The sequence below is a fragment of the Leptonotus elevatus genome, chromosome 11, assembly GCF_054856555.1.
Source record: "Leptonotus elevatus isolate MCC_2025b chromosome 11, RoL_Lele_1.0, whole genome shotgun sequence".
Taxonomy (NCBI): Eukaryota; Metazoa; Chordata; class Actinopteri; order Syngnathiformes; family Syngnathidae; genus Leptonotus; species Leptonotus elevatus.
In genome coordinates this window covers 2,695,765-2,714,052 of record NC_141249.1, presented here as the reverse complement: position 1 = coordinate 2,714,052, position 18,288 = coordinate 2,695,765, and the positions used below count along the sequence as shown (strand labels likewise).

The following is an 18,288-nucleotide window of genomic DNA, read 5'->3' as shown; positions in this document are numbered from 1 at the left end:
CACATTGTCCATGCTAAACGGGCCTGCTGATGAAAATTCGAAAGCTTATAGGTAACTTTGCAATGTTATCATCACATTTTAACAGAAAATCCAGCCCACCAACCTTTTTGAAAATATGATACGGAATACAGTTCCATAGCGATCATGGAGCTTTTAAGCATTCTTTCAGCCATTTCAATTAAAGGTGTGATTCAAATCCATGAAAAGCAATAACTCCAGTCCACCTTCAGCTCTCGAACCAGAAAGTAGTCCTTTCAAGTGTTGACGCTTATTCTTCCACACTGTCACACCGCGGTGAGGTTGTCTTGTCTGTGCTTTTACTGTCTTGTCATTTCCTGTTTTATTTTGAAAATTCTGACTCCTTTCGTTTCAGGTCACTTGCCCTTCCTCATGTGGAGTCAGTGTCAACCCTGATTCCTGATTGTGTCCACCTGTTTCCCATTATCCTCATGTGTTAAATGTCTGCGTCTCCCCTATCTTGTGCCAAAGTGTTTTCGTCAGAGTCACACTAGCCAGTCACAGTCGTAGTCCTCAGCCTTGTTGTCCTGTCTTCTGTGTGAACTTTTTATAGCCACAGTATAGTTCTAGTTTAGGAGTGATTCTGATTGGTTTGTAGTTTAGACATTCTCCCTTTTGGAGCGCCTTAAGTTTAACATTTTATAGCCTTTGTTTTTCCCTCTAGACGAGGAGTTTTATGTTTAATAAATATCTGCCTTGGCGGCAAACTCCTATCTCTGCGCCTGAGTCCTAAATCTGCCACGCCTTGTCAGTACACTTTAGCCAGTATGGACCCAGCAGAGAGGGAGCAAATGGCCGCAGCGCTGCGAGTTCAGGAAGCCCGTCTCTCCCAGCAAGAGGGATTTCAGACAGCCATGGCAGTGCAAATGGACCAGATCACAGCACAGGTACGGGATCTTCTGGATCACCTGCGTCTCACCACTAGCCCTCCTGCCATGTCAGAGACTTAAGCAGCCATGCCGATTCCGCCCGTGCCGTATGCCGGGTCGGGGATCAAGCTAGCCTTCCCTGAGCGATTCTCTGGGGAGCCAGGACAATGCAAGGCATTTCTGACTGACTGTGACATTCATTTTGAGTACTCAGAATACCCAGATCTGAGCATCGTGCCTCCTTGCTACCATCACCTCCAGGAGGTATTCAACAAGACCAAAGCCATGTCGCTCCCACTGCATTGTACCTATGACTGTGCAATAGCGCTGATTCCAGGTTCCACCATTCCCAAGGCCCGTTTATATTCTGTTTCAGGACCAGAGGAGGCGGCCCTGAAGGAATACATCGAAACTTCCCTGAAGGCTGGACTGATTCGTCCTTCGTCATCACCAGCGGTAGCGGGTTTCTTTTTTGTGGGGGAAAAAGGATGGTTCCTTACGGCCTTGTATAGACTATAGCCTCCTTAATGACATTACAATCAAAAACCGTTACCCCCTCCCTCTCATGTCGTCCGTGTTTGAAAATATTCAACAAGCTAAGATCTTTACCAAATTGGACCTACGCAATGCATACCATCTCATTAGGATCAGGGAAGGGGATAAATGGAAAACAGGGTTTAATACACCTAGTGGCCATTACGAGTACCTAGTCATGCCCTTCTGTCTCACTAATGCTCCTGCTGTTTTCCAGGCCATGATTAATGATGTTTTGAAAGACTTTCTGGACCAGTTTGTTTATTTGGACGACATACTTGTATACTCGTCAGACCTAGCCACGCATCAAATCCATGTTTCCAAGGTTCTACATAGACTGCTTAAGACCAAACTATGTCAAGGCAGAGAAAAGTGTTTTTCATGCCAAAACCATCTCCTTCCTGGGCTTTGTCATAGCCCCTGGGAAGGTACAGATGGATCCGGCTAAAAGTAGCCGCAAGAAGGTTCAGCAATTCCTTGGGGGGTAGTACTGTCACACCGCGGTAAGGTTGTCTTGTCAGTTCCTGTTTTATTTGGAAAATTCGGACTCCTTTCGTTTCAGGTCACTTGCCCTTCCTCATGTGGTGTTAGTGTCAACCCTGATTGTGTCCACCTGTTTCCCATTACCCTCATGTGTTAAATGGTCTACATCTCCCTCCTTGTGCCAAAGTGTTTTCGTCAGTCACTCTAGCCAGTCAGTCGTAGTCCTCAACCTTGTTGTCCTGTCTTCTGTGTGAACTTTTGTTTGTAACTTTGTATAGCCACAGTATAGTTTTAGTTCCATTCAAAGAAACTGTCACTTCATAGGTTTCTTACAGGCACTTTATTGTTATTAACTCTTTGACTGCCAGACGTTTTCAGAAAAGGGATGCTGTCAGTGCCAGCCGATTTAAGCATTTTGACTGATCTTTCAAGGTCCACAGAAAATGTTCTGTTTGGACTATGGAAACAAAGATTGAACTTTCATCAGAAAAAAAGTTTGTTTCTACCTTATTCCGTTCTTTAGTAATCAATAATAAAAAATGGTTAGTTTCACCCAAATGCGCTTGTTTTGGACCAAAATACGGAGAAATCAAGCTTTTAGTGAAACGATATTATTTCATGCACTCTAGTGAATTTTACACTTCTTTTTGTCCATGAATGATGCCACAAACACCTAAATAGTGCTTTACTTCTATAAAACACTACCACCAAGAATGAAAAAGTGTTTTTTGATAGCAAAATACGTTTATTTACATTCAACAGTGTAACAATTTGGCAAACTATTTACAAATGTGTGCAACTGTGGTACTATTTACAATTATGTGGATGTTTCAACGACAGTTTTTCTTTTTGCGTAACACTCCCCTGCGTGCAAGGAGACGCAACAAGATTTGCACAACAGATTAGTTTCACTGCGATTGCCTCTTCGCGTGCAGAAGCTACACTTTCTTGCCGGCCGTTTTTTCCGGGGAATAGCAAGTATATACTGCAGTGTGTGTTGCCATAAAGTCTAATATCAGGATCATGTTACGGTGGTGTTACGTCTGGCTTCCTCATGTCCTTCAGTTGCTATACCGGGTGGTAAGAGATGTTCTGATCCATCTTATCCACTCCATTCATGGTGACATCGTAGTCAAGAACCAGTGTCTTCTCCGTGATCAGACTGTACCCGCTCCTCCGATGAATATGCATCATTATTATTATTATAATATGAGTGTGCGGCAGCGCTTCTGTCTTAAATATTATCGAAATTATTTTGACCTTTGTTCTAATAATTACTAACTTATATTAATTAATTAATTATAAAATTAATTAATAATTATTATTAATAACTATCTAAAACTCCACATGTACTCAAAATTTTTGGGGACAATCAGTCATGGGTTTCATTCATAATGCCACCGTAAAGACTGGTGTCGCACTCATGTCTACAAACGTCTTCCCCCCCCCCCTTTCATTCCCCAAGGAAAAATATGAAAACTCTAAATTAGGGTAATATACTTGACGACACAAAGGTCTATACCCTGACGATCAAGCATTTAACTTAATTTGTTAAAATGTATATTTGTACATTTATATATATATATATATATATATTTGTACAAGTATTTAAGTTGATGTGTTGAATCTGCTATTCTCCATCATTCACTTACATTTACCTAAAGGTATGCTAGCTTCTGATTGGTTAGTGTTAGTCAGCTGATAGGGGATCAGGAAGTGTTGTCGTTCTAGCTGCCGTGCATGACGAGTAAAGTTTAAATTTAAGAATGAATCCGTCTCTATCCTGCCTTTTCATTTTATAAACAGTGTGCCATTAACCACCAACGAATCCTCACATAGCTATAGCTACACTACGTGTATTTCTCCTTTTTTTTTTTCTCGCAAATCTGCCACTTTATAAAGTCAGAAATTTGCCACTTTATAAACTCGCAAATTTCAGAGATTTTTTTCTGTCGGAATATTGCCCCTGCCATTTATACGTGGCCCTAATACACCATCGTACATACAGTACTGATGGAATCGTGCACTCTGGTAGAATAATTCTGCTTTTGCCTCACGGTACCTGTCTGCACAAATGTTGTTTCACTCTCCACACTGGAACAAGACTCATCTTGGCCAAACACGCTGACGTTATAGGTCTGTCCACACTGCAGCTTGCTTATATCGCAATAAGTCATAGTGTTGTTACACTCAGTCTGGTGACTTCCATCTAAAGCGACGCCCACGACACGGTAGGAGACTGCGCCACTCGCCGGCTCCCATGTCACAGCAGCAGAGTGTGGGAGGCACTGCTGAGAAGCTTTAACATTGGTTGGCCTGCAAGGCACTAGAAGAGAGATGAGGTGATGCCACTGAATGCATCTCAATAAGTGTGTAACATTTCAAAAGGTCATCATTTTGTTGACAGTTACCTGACTGCAGGTTAAGGTAGGTGTGACTGTTATCGCAGCCTCCATCCTGAGCTGTCACTGTCAGGTTGTAATGCTGCCCGCAATGCATGTTGGGTAGCTGACAACTGGATGCTGTGTTATATTCAATCTTATGACCAGCAGGTCCAAATGCTTGCAGCATGTAGGAGGAAACACCTTCGCCTTCTTCCCAAGACACGACACCCGTGTTGTCACTGCACGACATCTCTGCTTTTACCATCTGTGGCACGCAGGACACTACCAACACATGGATGGGAATGAAGTATGAAAAATTAATATTAATCAGCCTGTCTAAATAGTACACTGTATATTGGGCTACATTCAACATTTCCTATAAGCTACATTGCTCTTGATTTCATACACAAAGGCTTTTATCTAACTGGGGATATTGTGCCAACATGTTTAAATGGACTCATTACTGCTGCATCGTAATTTGTTTGTTATAGTGAATTTGATAGCCGGATTTTCCAAAACCGACTCACACTACACAAGGAAAGACTAATTTAAGTCAATATTTGTTGTTTATTTCTTGCTTTGTTAGCAGTTCAGCCATGGAGGAGGACTGTGCCAAATTGTGCCAATTGGCTTCTGTTATATGGACAATGGGAGAGAATTTTCCTATGCTTATTTGAATCAGACAACACACTCTTGAATCTTGCTTTAAACACACAGGTGCAAACAATTCTAAGGTTTAAAAGTCTTTCAAAAATATTTTTTTCCCGCGAAAAATGCAAGTGAATCAAAATCAGAACCATTTTTATTGGCCATTTATGTAAAACACACTATGAATTTGCAACATAAAAACATAAAATTACAATAACCAACAGAAGAGCACCTTGAGTTTCTTAGATAAGAAAAGAAAACATAGGAAAGCCTGATTTAAAGTGGGGGCACAACATGAATCTGTGGGGGGGTACTGTACATAAAACCACATAATTAAAGAGGAAGTCCACTCCCCCCCAAAAATCTTGGCAATAATATGTTCTATGCAGCCCCAACTAGTCTAAATACGGTATTCTGGTTAATATTGCGTTAGCGGAATATCAGTAAAGCAGCAAAATCCAGCAGTTTTTATCAATATCAAAATGCCACTTGCTGTCACATGAAAATGACATCACAGTTGCTCAGGTCTCAAGTAACAACCAATCACAGCTCAGCTTCAGAAAAATGATGATACGTGATTAGTTGTTGCCTGAGCCCTGAACAACTGTAATAATGCATCTTCAGTCAAAAGTAAGTGGCAAAATGGCCGCCCCCTGAGATGGATGAAAACGGCTGGATTTTGCTTCATAATTCTTATTCCACAAATGTAATATTAATCCGAATGTCATGTTTAGACTAGTGAGGTCACATATAACATATTATTGTCAAGAAATGTTTATGGTTGACTTCCCCTTAAAAGAAAATACAGCAGAACTAGAACTTTCACATGTGGGCGGGGGGAAAGGGGGCGGGGATGTGTATGCAATTTGTGGGGAATAATGAATAATGAGCTCCTGCTCCTGGGATTGCTCTCCGGCCGGTGGCCCTGGCGGGGCCCGGGGGTCGTCCTTTGACGCTGCCGCGGCCTGGGGGCCCCTGAGGTGTTGCGCTTGCTCTTTCCTGGCAGGGGTCGACGGCTCCCCTCTTTGGTGGAGATTTTCATGCATGCCAGATCCACCACACCAGCATCTATCGAAACTCAGACACAATCTGCTTCCTCCTCAGGTCATTGAATCGGTGGAGGCTGGTGTCTGTGGATCTCACTCGGCTTCGTCTGTCCTTCCTTCCTTTTCTCAGTCTCTCCTTCGGTCTCTTGAGGTCTCCCTGATTATTTTTTTTTTTGGTTTGTTGGAATTTAGATGTTTCTGGGGTTGGGGAAGAATTCTGGTGGGTGGCCCGTAGGGTGGTGTCTGGTCGGTGCTGGATTTCACTTTCCTTTGTCTCCTTTGGTCCCCTCGGGTCTCCTGACGGCGGTGTTCGGTTTAGGTGAACGGTGTGGGATTTTTCTAATAGGTTTTTGGTGAGCTAACAAATACACGCACGCACGCACATACACATACTCACCCACATACAAAAAAAAAAAATATATATATATATATATTTAAAAAAAAAAAAAAAGAGCAATGATGATGACATTACCGAATGAACAATACTGAGCTCTTTAGAAGAAAAAATAAATAAAATAAATAAATAAAAAAACTATTGATTTCAATAAAATGCAAAAAAAAAAAAAAAAAAAAAGAAGCTCTCTCACATCAACGCATATACATAGTTAGCCCTCACGGTGCTTGCATCTACTGTCAGACCCAATCGTTCAACCGCCGCTTACTTTCCACAGCTGTGACCTGCAGGTGGTCGTCGCTGAGTCCCATGATTCGGGCTATTGTCGCTTATGGCCTTTGCTCTCACAAGCTTATACAGTTTTTTTGTTTTGTTTTTTAAATATAGCTTCTTAACCTAGCCGATTAATTCCCGCTAGCCGCTCTTGCTCCGGCTAAAACCGGCTCGCTTAGCTTTTTGGTGTCACTCGCCGGGCTTCACACCGGCTGCCATGTCGCCATCGCTCTCCGATATGCTTGTTCGCTCACGCAACAGAATTGGTGGTAGGCTTGCGAAGTGTGGTCTCTGAGCCACCGTAGTGTGCGTAGTTTGAAATGCGCGCGCTTCGGCTGCATTCTATGATATAGCGACATCTAGTGGACATTTATTACACACTGATACTTTAAAGAAAGATCCTCCCAAACTGCTTGGGAGATCTATTATCATGCAAAGATAATGATCCAAAATACACTGCCAAAGCAAAAGAGCTCATCAGAGAAAATAACTGGAAAGTTTAGATGTGTACCTTGTCTTCCACAAAATGATTCTTCTCTTACCTGTCAGTATCCGTGTAACACTAGACAAGCTGCTGTTGCAGTGGTCGCTCACTGTCATTACAGTCACGTTGTACGTGCTACCACAGTCCAGTGAGGGTAAGGAGCAATTGGTCTGTGTGGAGCTGCAAGAGGTCATGTGTTTTGGAGAATAGACATGGACATAGAAATTCTTGCTGCCCCAAGTCTCATCCCAACTCAGAGTAGCTAAGCCCGTTGTACAGGAGTACGTGTGGGCCACATTTGTAGGAGTACAGAGAGCTGCAAAGTGAGAAAGTGAATCAATATCTGAGCTTTCATACATGTGCACTGTAGGTTTACTTTAAATTAAGAATGTTTCGCAATTAGCAAGCTAACCTGTCATAATTTCATAGGTAGAGCTGGGATTGCTTGAACAGTGTGTTCCTTGTGCAACAGCATGGACTACGTAAGTGTTTCCACAGAGAAGGTCGGTCAGGGTGCAATTGAGGTTGGTGGTAGAATGACAGGAAATAAAATGCCCCGTGCTGGAGAATGCACTGACTGTCACGTTTATATCATTTTCATCTTGAAGCCAGGAGACCAAGGCTTGGTTGGTGTTGCAGTCCAGTGAGTGGGCTTGAATTCTTGGAGGACAAGGTGCTGGGCAGAGGACAAACACAACACGGTATACTGTATGTCATCAATTCCACCCACTCCTGTTTGGCATTTGCAAGGTCATTGTATCAGAGTATGCAGCCCAGCATTGTTGGGTTGCGTTGTCTGTCAATTATTTCCATCTGTACCTGTTGTGACATTAGATTGAGCATGGACGGCACTCGTGCAGTCCCCATTCTCTGCCAGTACCGTAACAATGTAGTCATCCCCGCATATTAGTTGGCTCAGCTCACAATAATTCATGGTGGAAGTACATGTGTAACTGTGTCCATTGCCTTCAGCCAGGATTGTGTAATATTGAGATCTAGAGCTGTGCTCCCACATAACTGTCGCCACGCCAGAAACGCAGTTGAAGGAAACTTCTACACTTGTAGGCTCACAGGGCGCTGGAGATGAATGCAGAGATATCAGTCATTTTAGGTTGTTATTTTTTCTTTAAACAACTCTTGAATAGACTACAAATTAACATTTACAAATTGTCAAAGATATCTGAGAGCTCTCAGAGCTGTTACACATGTTGTTCTGAGCAACCACACTTAGCATGTATGTGTTAGCACATTGTAGGCCTGGGAATTGGCAAGTTTGCGCCAATGTAGAACAGGAAGAAATGTAACTCTGCCCTCCAGTCAGGGTGGAGACATACAACAGTGCACCAGCAGCTGGATCCCATGAGGTATGCACTGTGTTTATAGAACACTCTACAATGCTTTGGACATTAACAGGAACACAAGGAGCTGAGACAACACAGAAATGGGAAAACCATCAGTATAATTTCAGACGATTGAACCTGAAGACCAAAACACTTGATGCGTGGAATTTCATTTAATATTCAGTCTCACCAGAACTAATTGTCACTGGAAGGCTGCTTGGTCCTTCACGAGTGTTGCTGAGGGCTGTGACTGTCATCTCATACTGTTTCCCACACGGTAAGTAAGCCATTGTGCACATGGAAGTCCAGGTGATGGTCAGCATGTTGGTGCTGCAGTTTAAGGCGTTGCCAACATTCTGCCCAATACAAGGGGCTGACACAGGCAAGAGTTATATAATTGTTTTCAAATCTTAGAAAAAGAACCATGTAGTTGATTCTAAATACATACAGTAGAAATTGATTAATGTTTGTTTTGTGGAAAACACTACTTCACCTTTATATATTTTTTTATGCAGGCTCGTGAGTGGTCGGCGGCAACAATGAATACACAGACTTGATAAACCTTTGCTAGAATAAATGTGTCTTTTATTCCCCGCATATAGCAATCAACATTTATACTGTGCTAGGATAATCGTACGTTTTATCCCCCGCAAACAGTAATCAACACCTGCGCTGTGCGAGAATGATTATACCTTTCATTCCCCGCAAACAGCAACAATCACAACTCTATTTGCTAGAATGGTTATACCTTTCATTCCCCGCAAACAGCAACAATCACAACTCTATTTGCTAGAATGGTTATACCTTTCATACCCCGCAAACAGTCGATTTGCTAGAATGATTATACCTTTCCTTCCCCGCAAACAGCAACAATCACGACTCTATTTGCTAGAATAATTATACATTTTATTCCCCGCAAACAGCAATCAATACACTACAACGTTAAGCAGCATAATATGATCATCATCAGCGTTTACCTTGACACTAGACCGGAGAGCCTACGGTCCGGGTAGAACGAGCTGCAAAACGGCTGGGCAATCGTACGTATTCCACAGCTGACTCTGTCCGGACCGCGTGCCGCTCCGTTTTTTATTCATTAGCAAAAAGTTGTGAGCGTGAGAAACTGGGCTGTCCAAGCCCACTCCCAGACACTCTCAAAAACATGTTTGCGAAGCAGGGAAGGCTGTAGTATAAACAAGGAAGACTTCTCAGGCTGATCCCGCCCTTTATTTACAAATTGTTGGGCACCTGGATTCGTACAACAGTTCAGGACAACAACATATCCTTATGTAAGAGGTTTCATGAGGACATATCAAACAATGTTTTTTTTTTTCCCTTCAATGTTTTATTACAAAGAATTAGTTAAAAAAACTTTAGTGCATCACTTTTACATTGAGACCCATGTCTCATACTCACGGTCCGGGGGCCATTTGTGCCCCGCAGGATATTTTGTGGCCCCCTTCTTGACATCACAATTCAGTGTTTGTGTGACCCCATGTTTTTTGCCGTGTTGTTGCCCTCAAGTTTTTTGTTTTGTTTTTTAACCGCTTCTGGGATACCATAGCTCAAGTTAATGACAGCTTTTGGCAAAACCTAATTTTGTATATATATATATATATATATATATATATATATATAAAACGGCATCTTTTGAAGGATGGGAGACCAACGCCTTAGCTACCGGATCTTCAGCAAAGTAAGCGACAAAGAATTATTCGTACTTTTCCCAAAGAATGGAGCAAAAGGAAAGATTGACTTTGTGGATGTGCTTCGATTAACTAGCTGTTTCACTTTACATGGTGTTTGGCATTGCTATTGCTAGCTTGATTTTGTGAGCAATTAGGCTGTTTTACAGGGAGATCTTCACTTTATTACATTCTTTCTGGGCGTCCGGGCGGGTTTGAAATTGTCAGTTTTTTGTTGTGCGGCAAATGGGAGGCAGAGTGCACTGCAACATTTACTATGGCTGTCAGACTGTGCACTGGCTGACGGTGGCCCAGAACTTTAGCTGAGTGGCAAGTGTTGAGCTGCTAAAAAAAAAAAAAGAAAGATTGCGGAGCAAAAAATTATAATATAATAACAATGAGACCCAGGGAGTATTGAACGTTTAGGCAAAAACCAGGGCCGTATTTATTAGGAGTGTGCCACTGGCTCACGATTCGATTAATTCCGATACGAATCTATAAGTCAATTATTGCAAAAAAAAATTTTTTCCAAATTTATCAAATGCTATTCAGTAAACTTGTACATGTATACTGTAAGATTTGTATGAAAATGTACTTCAGGCTTGTAACTGTGAGCCACTGTATTTAAAGGTCTCATATTCAACTTTTCAACATACTAAAATAGTTCTCAAATGTGTAAAAGACATGTCTGTGACATCCATTCGTCAAAATTCACTTTTATGTAAATAGTTGCACCAGGCCACGCCTAGGCCATACCCTTCTCTCTCGAAGGGGCAGTGATTTTGGTCATGGTAGCCATGTGCTAATGCTGTGAATGGAAACGACTGGCCAGGTGAGCAGAAGAAATGAAAAATATATTTTACATATTTGAGGACTATTTTAATATGTGGAAAAGGGGCATAATGTTTTACCATAAGAAAAAGTAGCATAACGTTGCTACAGAGACTATGTTGTGCCGTAACCGGCAAATCTCCCGTGAACGTTGTTTTGCCGTGAATGTCTCCCATTTGCTGAATGCTTGTAGACATTTACAAGCGGTTATGAATATTACAAATGTGAACATTTAGGCCACTGCGCAGTCGCAACGTGCAAGCCGTCTCGTCGAGACCACATAGCTGTCGGTTAGCATCACAAAGTCATGTAGGTGGCGAGTTGCCAGTCACGGCAAATTAACCACTGCGGTTTGTATTTTGACAAAACAATACGCAACCGCTTCATATTATCCAACCATCGTCTGCTTTGTCATATCAGACCTCTTGTAACCAAACAAACTCCAAACGACAAATGTAGTTCCCACTTTAGGCACTAAAAATACACTAGTAATATGGTATAAGGTGCACATCTCTTATTAGAAAGGATAGGAAGGAAGGCTAAATCAAAAATGTTAAACTTACATCTTTCCCGTTTGCAGTCGTGTCACACTGTTGGGACCAATCCATTATGTTTAAATGTGTTGCAAATCCAGCTCTGAACAGGCTTTCACTACTAACAAAACAGTCCTTTGAGAAATGATTTTGGTACACGTCCTTCAAAAATAAAAATAATCCACTGCCGGCTTGCATAGAGAGCTCCAGCAATGGACGACTATCTTGTCTACTGTCAACACAACTTGCGACTTGAGTTGCTTGACAACAAGTCGAGGTGACAGTGGACAAGGTAGTTGTCCATTGCTGTGGAGCTCTCCAATGCAAGTCGGCGAGACTTCCTTGTTCGCCGACCTGCTCACTCGACCAATTGAAAGGCAGTTTGCAACAGCGGAGCCCAACCCAAGATACGCTTATTTGAAAAGCATTTTTGTCCTGGCAGAGCATCTGCAGCATGAAATATTTTTATTAATTGATTAATACTTAATTATTTTTATATTTTATTTTTGTATTTATGTTGACATTTATTGTGATATTTATTTATTTATTTTTTATTTTGTTTGTTGTTTATCTTTGTAATAATTTTTCCTTTTATTTATTTAATTATGGTTATTATTTATTTATTTAGTCATTTATTTATTTTAAAATGTTGGCAGTTTTGGTCCTCCATATATGTATGAATGGGTGAATGTGAGGTTTAAATTGTAAAGCGCTTTGGTCACCATATAGTATATAAGTATATATATAACTATATAAGAAGCAGTCCATTTACCATTTATGGGGCAAATATAATGAAACAATGGTGATGTGTACTCTCAAATGAAACCCTACCAGATTTGATGTAGATGGGTTGAGAAGGCATGCTAGGACAGATGCTATCATGGTGGCAGACGGTGACAGTATAGAGTTGGCCACATTTCAGGTTTGGTACCCTGCACGTGGTTGTAGTTGAACTGCAGCTGAGAAGTCTGTTATCATCATCCACAATGTTGGCGGTGTAAGATTTAATTTCAGGTTGGCCATGCCATGAGATGATAGCCTCATTGGCTTCACAATCCAAAGCGGCAGTGACATTTCTCGGGGCGCAAGCCGCTGAAAAAACAAAGGTCGGACATTTCACTTTAATGAAAATGCAAAAGCATATTATGTATGCATGATACTCGATATTGTTAAGAGATACACAAGTCAAAAAGTACTTTAACAAAGAGTGACATCACCTGTGTCTATGGTGACCGCCTCACTTTGTGTGCTGTTACACTTGAAGTTGGAGCCAACAACGTATGCAGTATAAATCGTGCTGCACTTTAAGCCAGCGATCGTACAGGTAAGATCCATTGTGTTACAGCTGCGGATGACGGCACTGCTGTCTATCGCCATGGCAACGTAGAAAAGAGTACTGCCTGACAATGCCCAGGTCACTGTGACGGAGTCAGCGCCACATTCCCTGACTGCAGTCACATTATGAGGCGTGCATGGGACTAGAGGACAGGGGAGGACAAAATATAAGAATCATCTAATTTTTATACTCAGTCAACAATCTAAATCAATCACAACTACAGTAATTGATTAATGAGTTAAGCTATTGCCTACAATGTGATTATTCATTCCAGTTTGAAGAACATGTTCAGGCTTTTAGGCCACATTTGTGGCATGTGTTCTTGTCATCCTCTTTTGCCCAATAAAGGGCTAGTATACTGTAGGTCATGTTCTTTTGATATAATTGGCCCATAACGTATGTGACAAATAAATGGCCTAACCTGTCTCAGCAACGGGTCCCAGCATCCTCGGACTTGCGCATTCATCATCAAAGGCTGTGATAAAGATGGTCAAGTACTCTCCACAGGGAACATTTTCTATTGCACAGCTGTTTGAAAGTGTGCTGCAATTGTAATGGCTGCGTCCCTTATTGCCAAAAGCCTCCACTGTGTAACGTAGCGTACCCTCAGCAAGGTACCACTTGCTGACCAAAAGGTTCGAGTTGCAGTCTGCCGAGGTTTGCCGGTTTTGGGGTATACAGGGTGCTGAAGGCAAGCAAATAAGTTTCATTGATAACACATTACATTCATGATGAAATAGGTTGTCATATTCACTTTAGCATCATTACACCTGTGTGAATATCAACTGTTGAACTTGTCTGGCTCTTGCACTGCCCAGAGATGGCGTACACTGCGAAATAGTAGTGTCTTCCACACATGGTATTTATGAAATAACACGAGTTGTCCACTATCAGGCATTCTTGAACCTCTCCCTAGAATGAGACAAGACATGAAAATGTGTATTGTGAAAACCCTCTAACAGTATGTACAACCATTTATCATTGAAACAAACCACATAGCCATGTACCTTGGAGTCTACTGCCCTGGCCATGTAATGGTCTGTGTTGTTTGTATGTTCCCAGGAAAATATGTTGACTTCACTGGAACAATCTCGCAACAACTCCAGGTTCTTAGGGGGACAGGGAACTTGAAAAAGAGAAATTACAATTACAAAGAGAAATTACAATTACAAATGTTTTTTTTGTTGAATGTTTTTATTAATCACAACAGTACTTGCGACTCGTCCCATCAGTGATCGGCACCGTTAGTCACATGTTTTTCTGGGCACAGTTTTTACACCTGACGCAAACCACCTTTTTTTTTTTATCCGTCATTAATCACAACAATAGGTGTTAAAGAAAAATCGAGCATGAAAGCAGCTCTAATCCCAATGCTGAGATTGTACTATACTGTGGCTTTGTGTTCCTCTGTATGAGGTTTCAGGTTCAACACAAGGTCATTCTAGGCAGGATGTACAGAACACAATGTGATAAAAATTAAGTTTAATGGGAGACCCAGGTTTCATAGGAGACACCTACCGTTGCACACAAATAAACGTGGTCTTGGGAAATAGGAAAACAAGTACTCCCAAAGAAGCTACTGTATATGTCTACTATCGCACAAAACAAATGAATGTGAAGAACAATTTGTATTGTGCCTTAATGTGTACAATAATTATATTTAATACATTACTAACATCTTAGAACTCATAACTTCTGATAATATAACAGTTGAATGTTTTTTTCAAATATTTGTCAAAATTATAAAAACAAAAAAAGTGTTTACATTGTTTAATTTTGCTTTTGAAAATAGTTTAAATTTATGATGTTGAGATTTTTTTATTTTCTCATTTCACATGATCAAAGTATGCCATCGAAAAACAACTTGGCATTGTAGCCAGATAGAAAGCAACAAATGGCTCCCAAAACAAGAGTGACATGTGATATGAGTATTTAGGATGGAGCAGTGAACCTAACATTTGATGGCGTGACCACAAGGTGAAAGCCCATTTTCGGCCTATAGCTTCACAACCTGCCAAAATGAAAATCAATAACCAAACACTGCATATTGTGGGCCCATGCCATTCATTTGACTGATTCATATCATAGTGTGTTACTCTTCATGGTAGACATGTGTCATCTTCAGTTCTACACAATCGTCAATATGGCAAGCTATTTTGTTCTTTCTTTTCTACACAAAAGTGGGAGCACAAATCCAACGTTTTTAATATAATACTGAACGTTGACAGTTTATTCTGTAATGTGATATGGCATGACTCCTTCATGTGGGAGCTTCCTTCTGGTGGGCACATCACCAAAGAGGCATCATGAGGAATCAGATTCTTCTGCCACCTCACGTGGCTTATCTTGACGCATAAGAGCAGCATCTCTACTCTGATGCCCTCCCAGATAGCCCAGCTTCTCACCCTATTTCTAAGGGAGAGCCTGTACACCCTGTGGAGGAATTTCATTTTGACCGCTTGTTCTTTAGGTCATGACATACAGCAGAACTCGTCATCGTAGGCAGTGGCGTAGCAACATTTCCCAGGGGCCCCAAGCAAGAAGGGATTGGGTGTCCCGGCAGCCATTCGTATTATACATAGTACGTCATTTTAAAATTGCACATCTTCAATAAACAATTACCATTAATTGGCTTCATTCAAGTGACTTTTTTTGTTTAGTTTGTTTAACTTGAGTAAGAATCCTTTTAAGTGAGTCAGAAAACAGGAAAATAAAATTACTAATCTTATGGTCATTTAAAAAAAAGCCTTACATGGTTGTTTAAAAAATAAAAAACGCCTTACGATACATCGTCATCTTTTTAAAAATGCTTTACTATACATGGTGAATTAAAAAACACACACATTACTATATACATGGTTGTTAAAAAAAACAACAACAAAAAAGATGCCTTATGGTCATCTTTTTTTTAAATGCTTTACTATAACATGGTAGTTTAGAAAAAACGCCTTACTTACATGGTTGTTTAAAAAACAAAAACACCATGGTCATTTAAAATAAAAGCTTTACTACTATTCATGATCATTAAAAAAAAAACATAATCAGCTGGGAATTTGAGACGGTCAATTGTCATTGCTGCACTGCTAATGTGAAGGTTAAGCGGTTTGTGTCAAATCTGTTGGCCCTATGGGGGCCCCTGCTGGCTAAGGGGCCCCAAGCAATTGCCTGCCTTGCCGAATGGCAAACTACGCCTCTGATCATAGCTAAGGGTGGGAATGTCGATCAACCAAGAAATAGTTTTGATATTTAAAGCTTGTGACTTTTGGGACATATAACCATGCCAAGTGTCTATGTTACTGTTTGCATATACAGTGGTACCTCGGAGTTTGAACCTAATTCGTGTGTGATCAAAGTCCGAACCTCCAAAACATTTTTTCCCACAGGAAATAATGTAAATGCAATTCATCCGTTCCCAAGTTCCAAAAACAGAAAAATCCCATTTTAATTTCTATTTATGTTTTTTACGTTAACAGTCCAGTACCGTATTTAAACAATAAAAATACCTTAACTTACCTGTTGTGGTATGATGGCATCAGTGGATGATAAATGCTATGTTAACGCTAGCTTTAGTTCAGTGCTGAGTTTGTGTATTTTACATTGGGCATATTGTTAGACTACTAAGCGGTCCTTGTGTGCGTTGTCTAAGGTCAGGCACATTGTTGAACAGCTAAAGTTGGTCCAGTATTTACAGAAGTAGTCACGGTAGTTACAACGGCGCGATAATCTCCTTCCTAATTCCACTGTGGTTCGTAGCACTGTATGTTTTTCTTTGCTGCCACTGGCACTGTTGTCTTTCTTTGGGCCCATGGCGATGAAAATTGTCGTGGAAAAATCTAAATGCACTCGTGAGTCGCGAGGTTGTAGCACCTCCGTGTGTATTCACGATCTGACTGGAAATGAGCAGTGCATCGTCTCAACTACCGCAACGTGAGCATTCAGCATTGCTCGGCTTCACTCGGCTACCCGTTTTCAAGGTATGTTCGGCTTAGACGTTCAAACTCTGAGGTTCCACTGTACTGTAAATAAGTGTTTGAAGTTAATTGCACTATCATGCATTTTCTCACCAGTCTGGAAGGTAGCCCACGTGTTGTTGTTTTCGGCCATGGGTGTGACATGTACCATGAGTGTCTGGCCACAGCTCAATCCGCTAATGTGACAGCTGGTGTCCTGGCTGGTACATGTCAGCAATGTGCCATTCTGGTCTATCGCTTTGGCCTTGTAAGAGTCTGCCCCAAACACTGCTGTCCATTGCACCATGACAGACTGAGAGGCGCAGCTGTAGTCCACTGATACAGCGGGACCTGGAGTTAACTCTGCAAGTTAAACAGGATAGGATTAATGCTACAGTTTGATCCATTACATTTATCATCAGAAAATATTCATAGTTGTAAGATTTCCTCCCACATTCCAAAGACATGCATGTCAGGTTAATTGAACACTCCAAGTTGTCCATAGGCGTGATTGTGAGTGCGGATGGTTGTTTGTGTGCCCTGCGATTGGCTGGCAACCAGTTCAGGGTGTACCCCGCCTACTGCCCGAAGCCAGCTGGGATAGGCTCCAGCGCCCCCCGCGACCCTTGTGAGGACAAGCGGTTAAGAAAATGGATGGATGGATGAATTGAAATTGAATTTAAGTTTATTATTATTTATTTATTTTTTATTATTATTATACTTGCCGGAAAGTAGTTAAGTAGTTTTCAAAGTTTGGGTATTAATGAGAATGGAGTGTCAACAAATGAAAGTAGTTGTATTTATTCTTATGAAATAGTTAAAAACCCAGAGATTGGCTGGCAACCAGTTAAGGCTGTACCCAGGGGTTCCAGCACGCCCATGACCATCGTGAGGATAAGCGGTTCGGATAATGGATGGATGGCTAGTTAAAGGTGTATTCAAGGGTATTTTGTCCTGCGTCTTCCGGGTGGATCATCTTAATGATTACTTCTCAATCCCGTCAATCAATCTGCCGTAACGACGTTGTGCATGCTCGTTCCAAGCAGCGCATGTCGAGTGTTTGTAGCATGTAGCCGCTGAGCTTTGGACGCAGCCCTTCATCGTTGTAGCTCTACCATCAGCCTTTTGAAAAGCATTCGAGTGATAATGCCAACTTACTGTTTGTAGTGTATGTGTTGAGTGTGGGCTCGCTCAGTTCCAGGAACCAGCTGAATGACGATACTGATATCGTATGTAGAACATGTGAGAACGCTATCCAGATCCACGCTGGTGTCGGAAACGTTATACGCTGTTGGTTCATCGTTGGGTTCATCAATGTTCTGGACTTCAAAGTGGTACAACAGAACATCCTCTACTGGCAGCCACATCACTCTCACTGTGTCGTGGCCCATTTGTGTCACCATGACGCCCACAGGAGGCTGCATCACTACAAGCAGACAATATGAGAGGAACAAGAGCCCAACAAATTGTCCTTCATTTC

General features: G+C 41.4%; 1 protein-coding gene across 1 annotated transcript; it reads right to left on the bottom strand.

The window, feature by feature from the left end:
• Positions 1 to 964: 964 nt before the first annotated feature.
• LOC147165185 (fibronectin type III domain-containing protein 7-like) lies at positions 965 to 18,232 on the bottom strand. Its single transcript, XM_086089453.1, is given in 16 exon segments — positions 965 to 1,038; positions 3,967 to 4,230; positions 4,316 to 4,570; positions 7,192 to 7,449; positions 7,546 to 7,809; positions 7,953 to 8,210; positions 8,298 to 8,558; positions 8,664 to 8,846; positions 12,354 to 12,614; positions 12,740 to 13,000; positions 13,280 to 13,543; positions 13,629 to 13,770; positions 13,866 to 13,984; positions 16,923 to 17,171; positions 17,967 to 18,037; positions 18,039 to 18,232. Coding segments are annotated over 16 exon segments (3,378 nt in total).
• Positions 18,233 to 18,288: the final 56 nt, after the last annotated feature.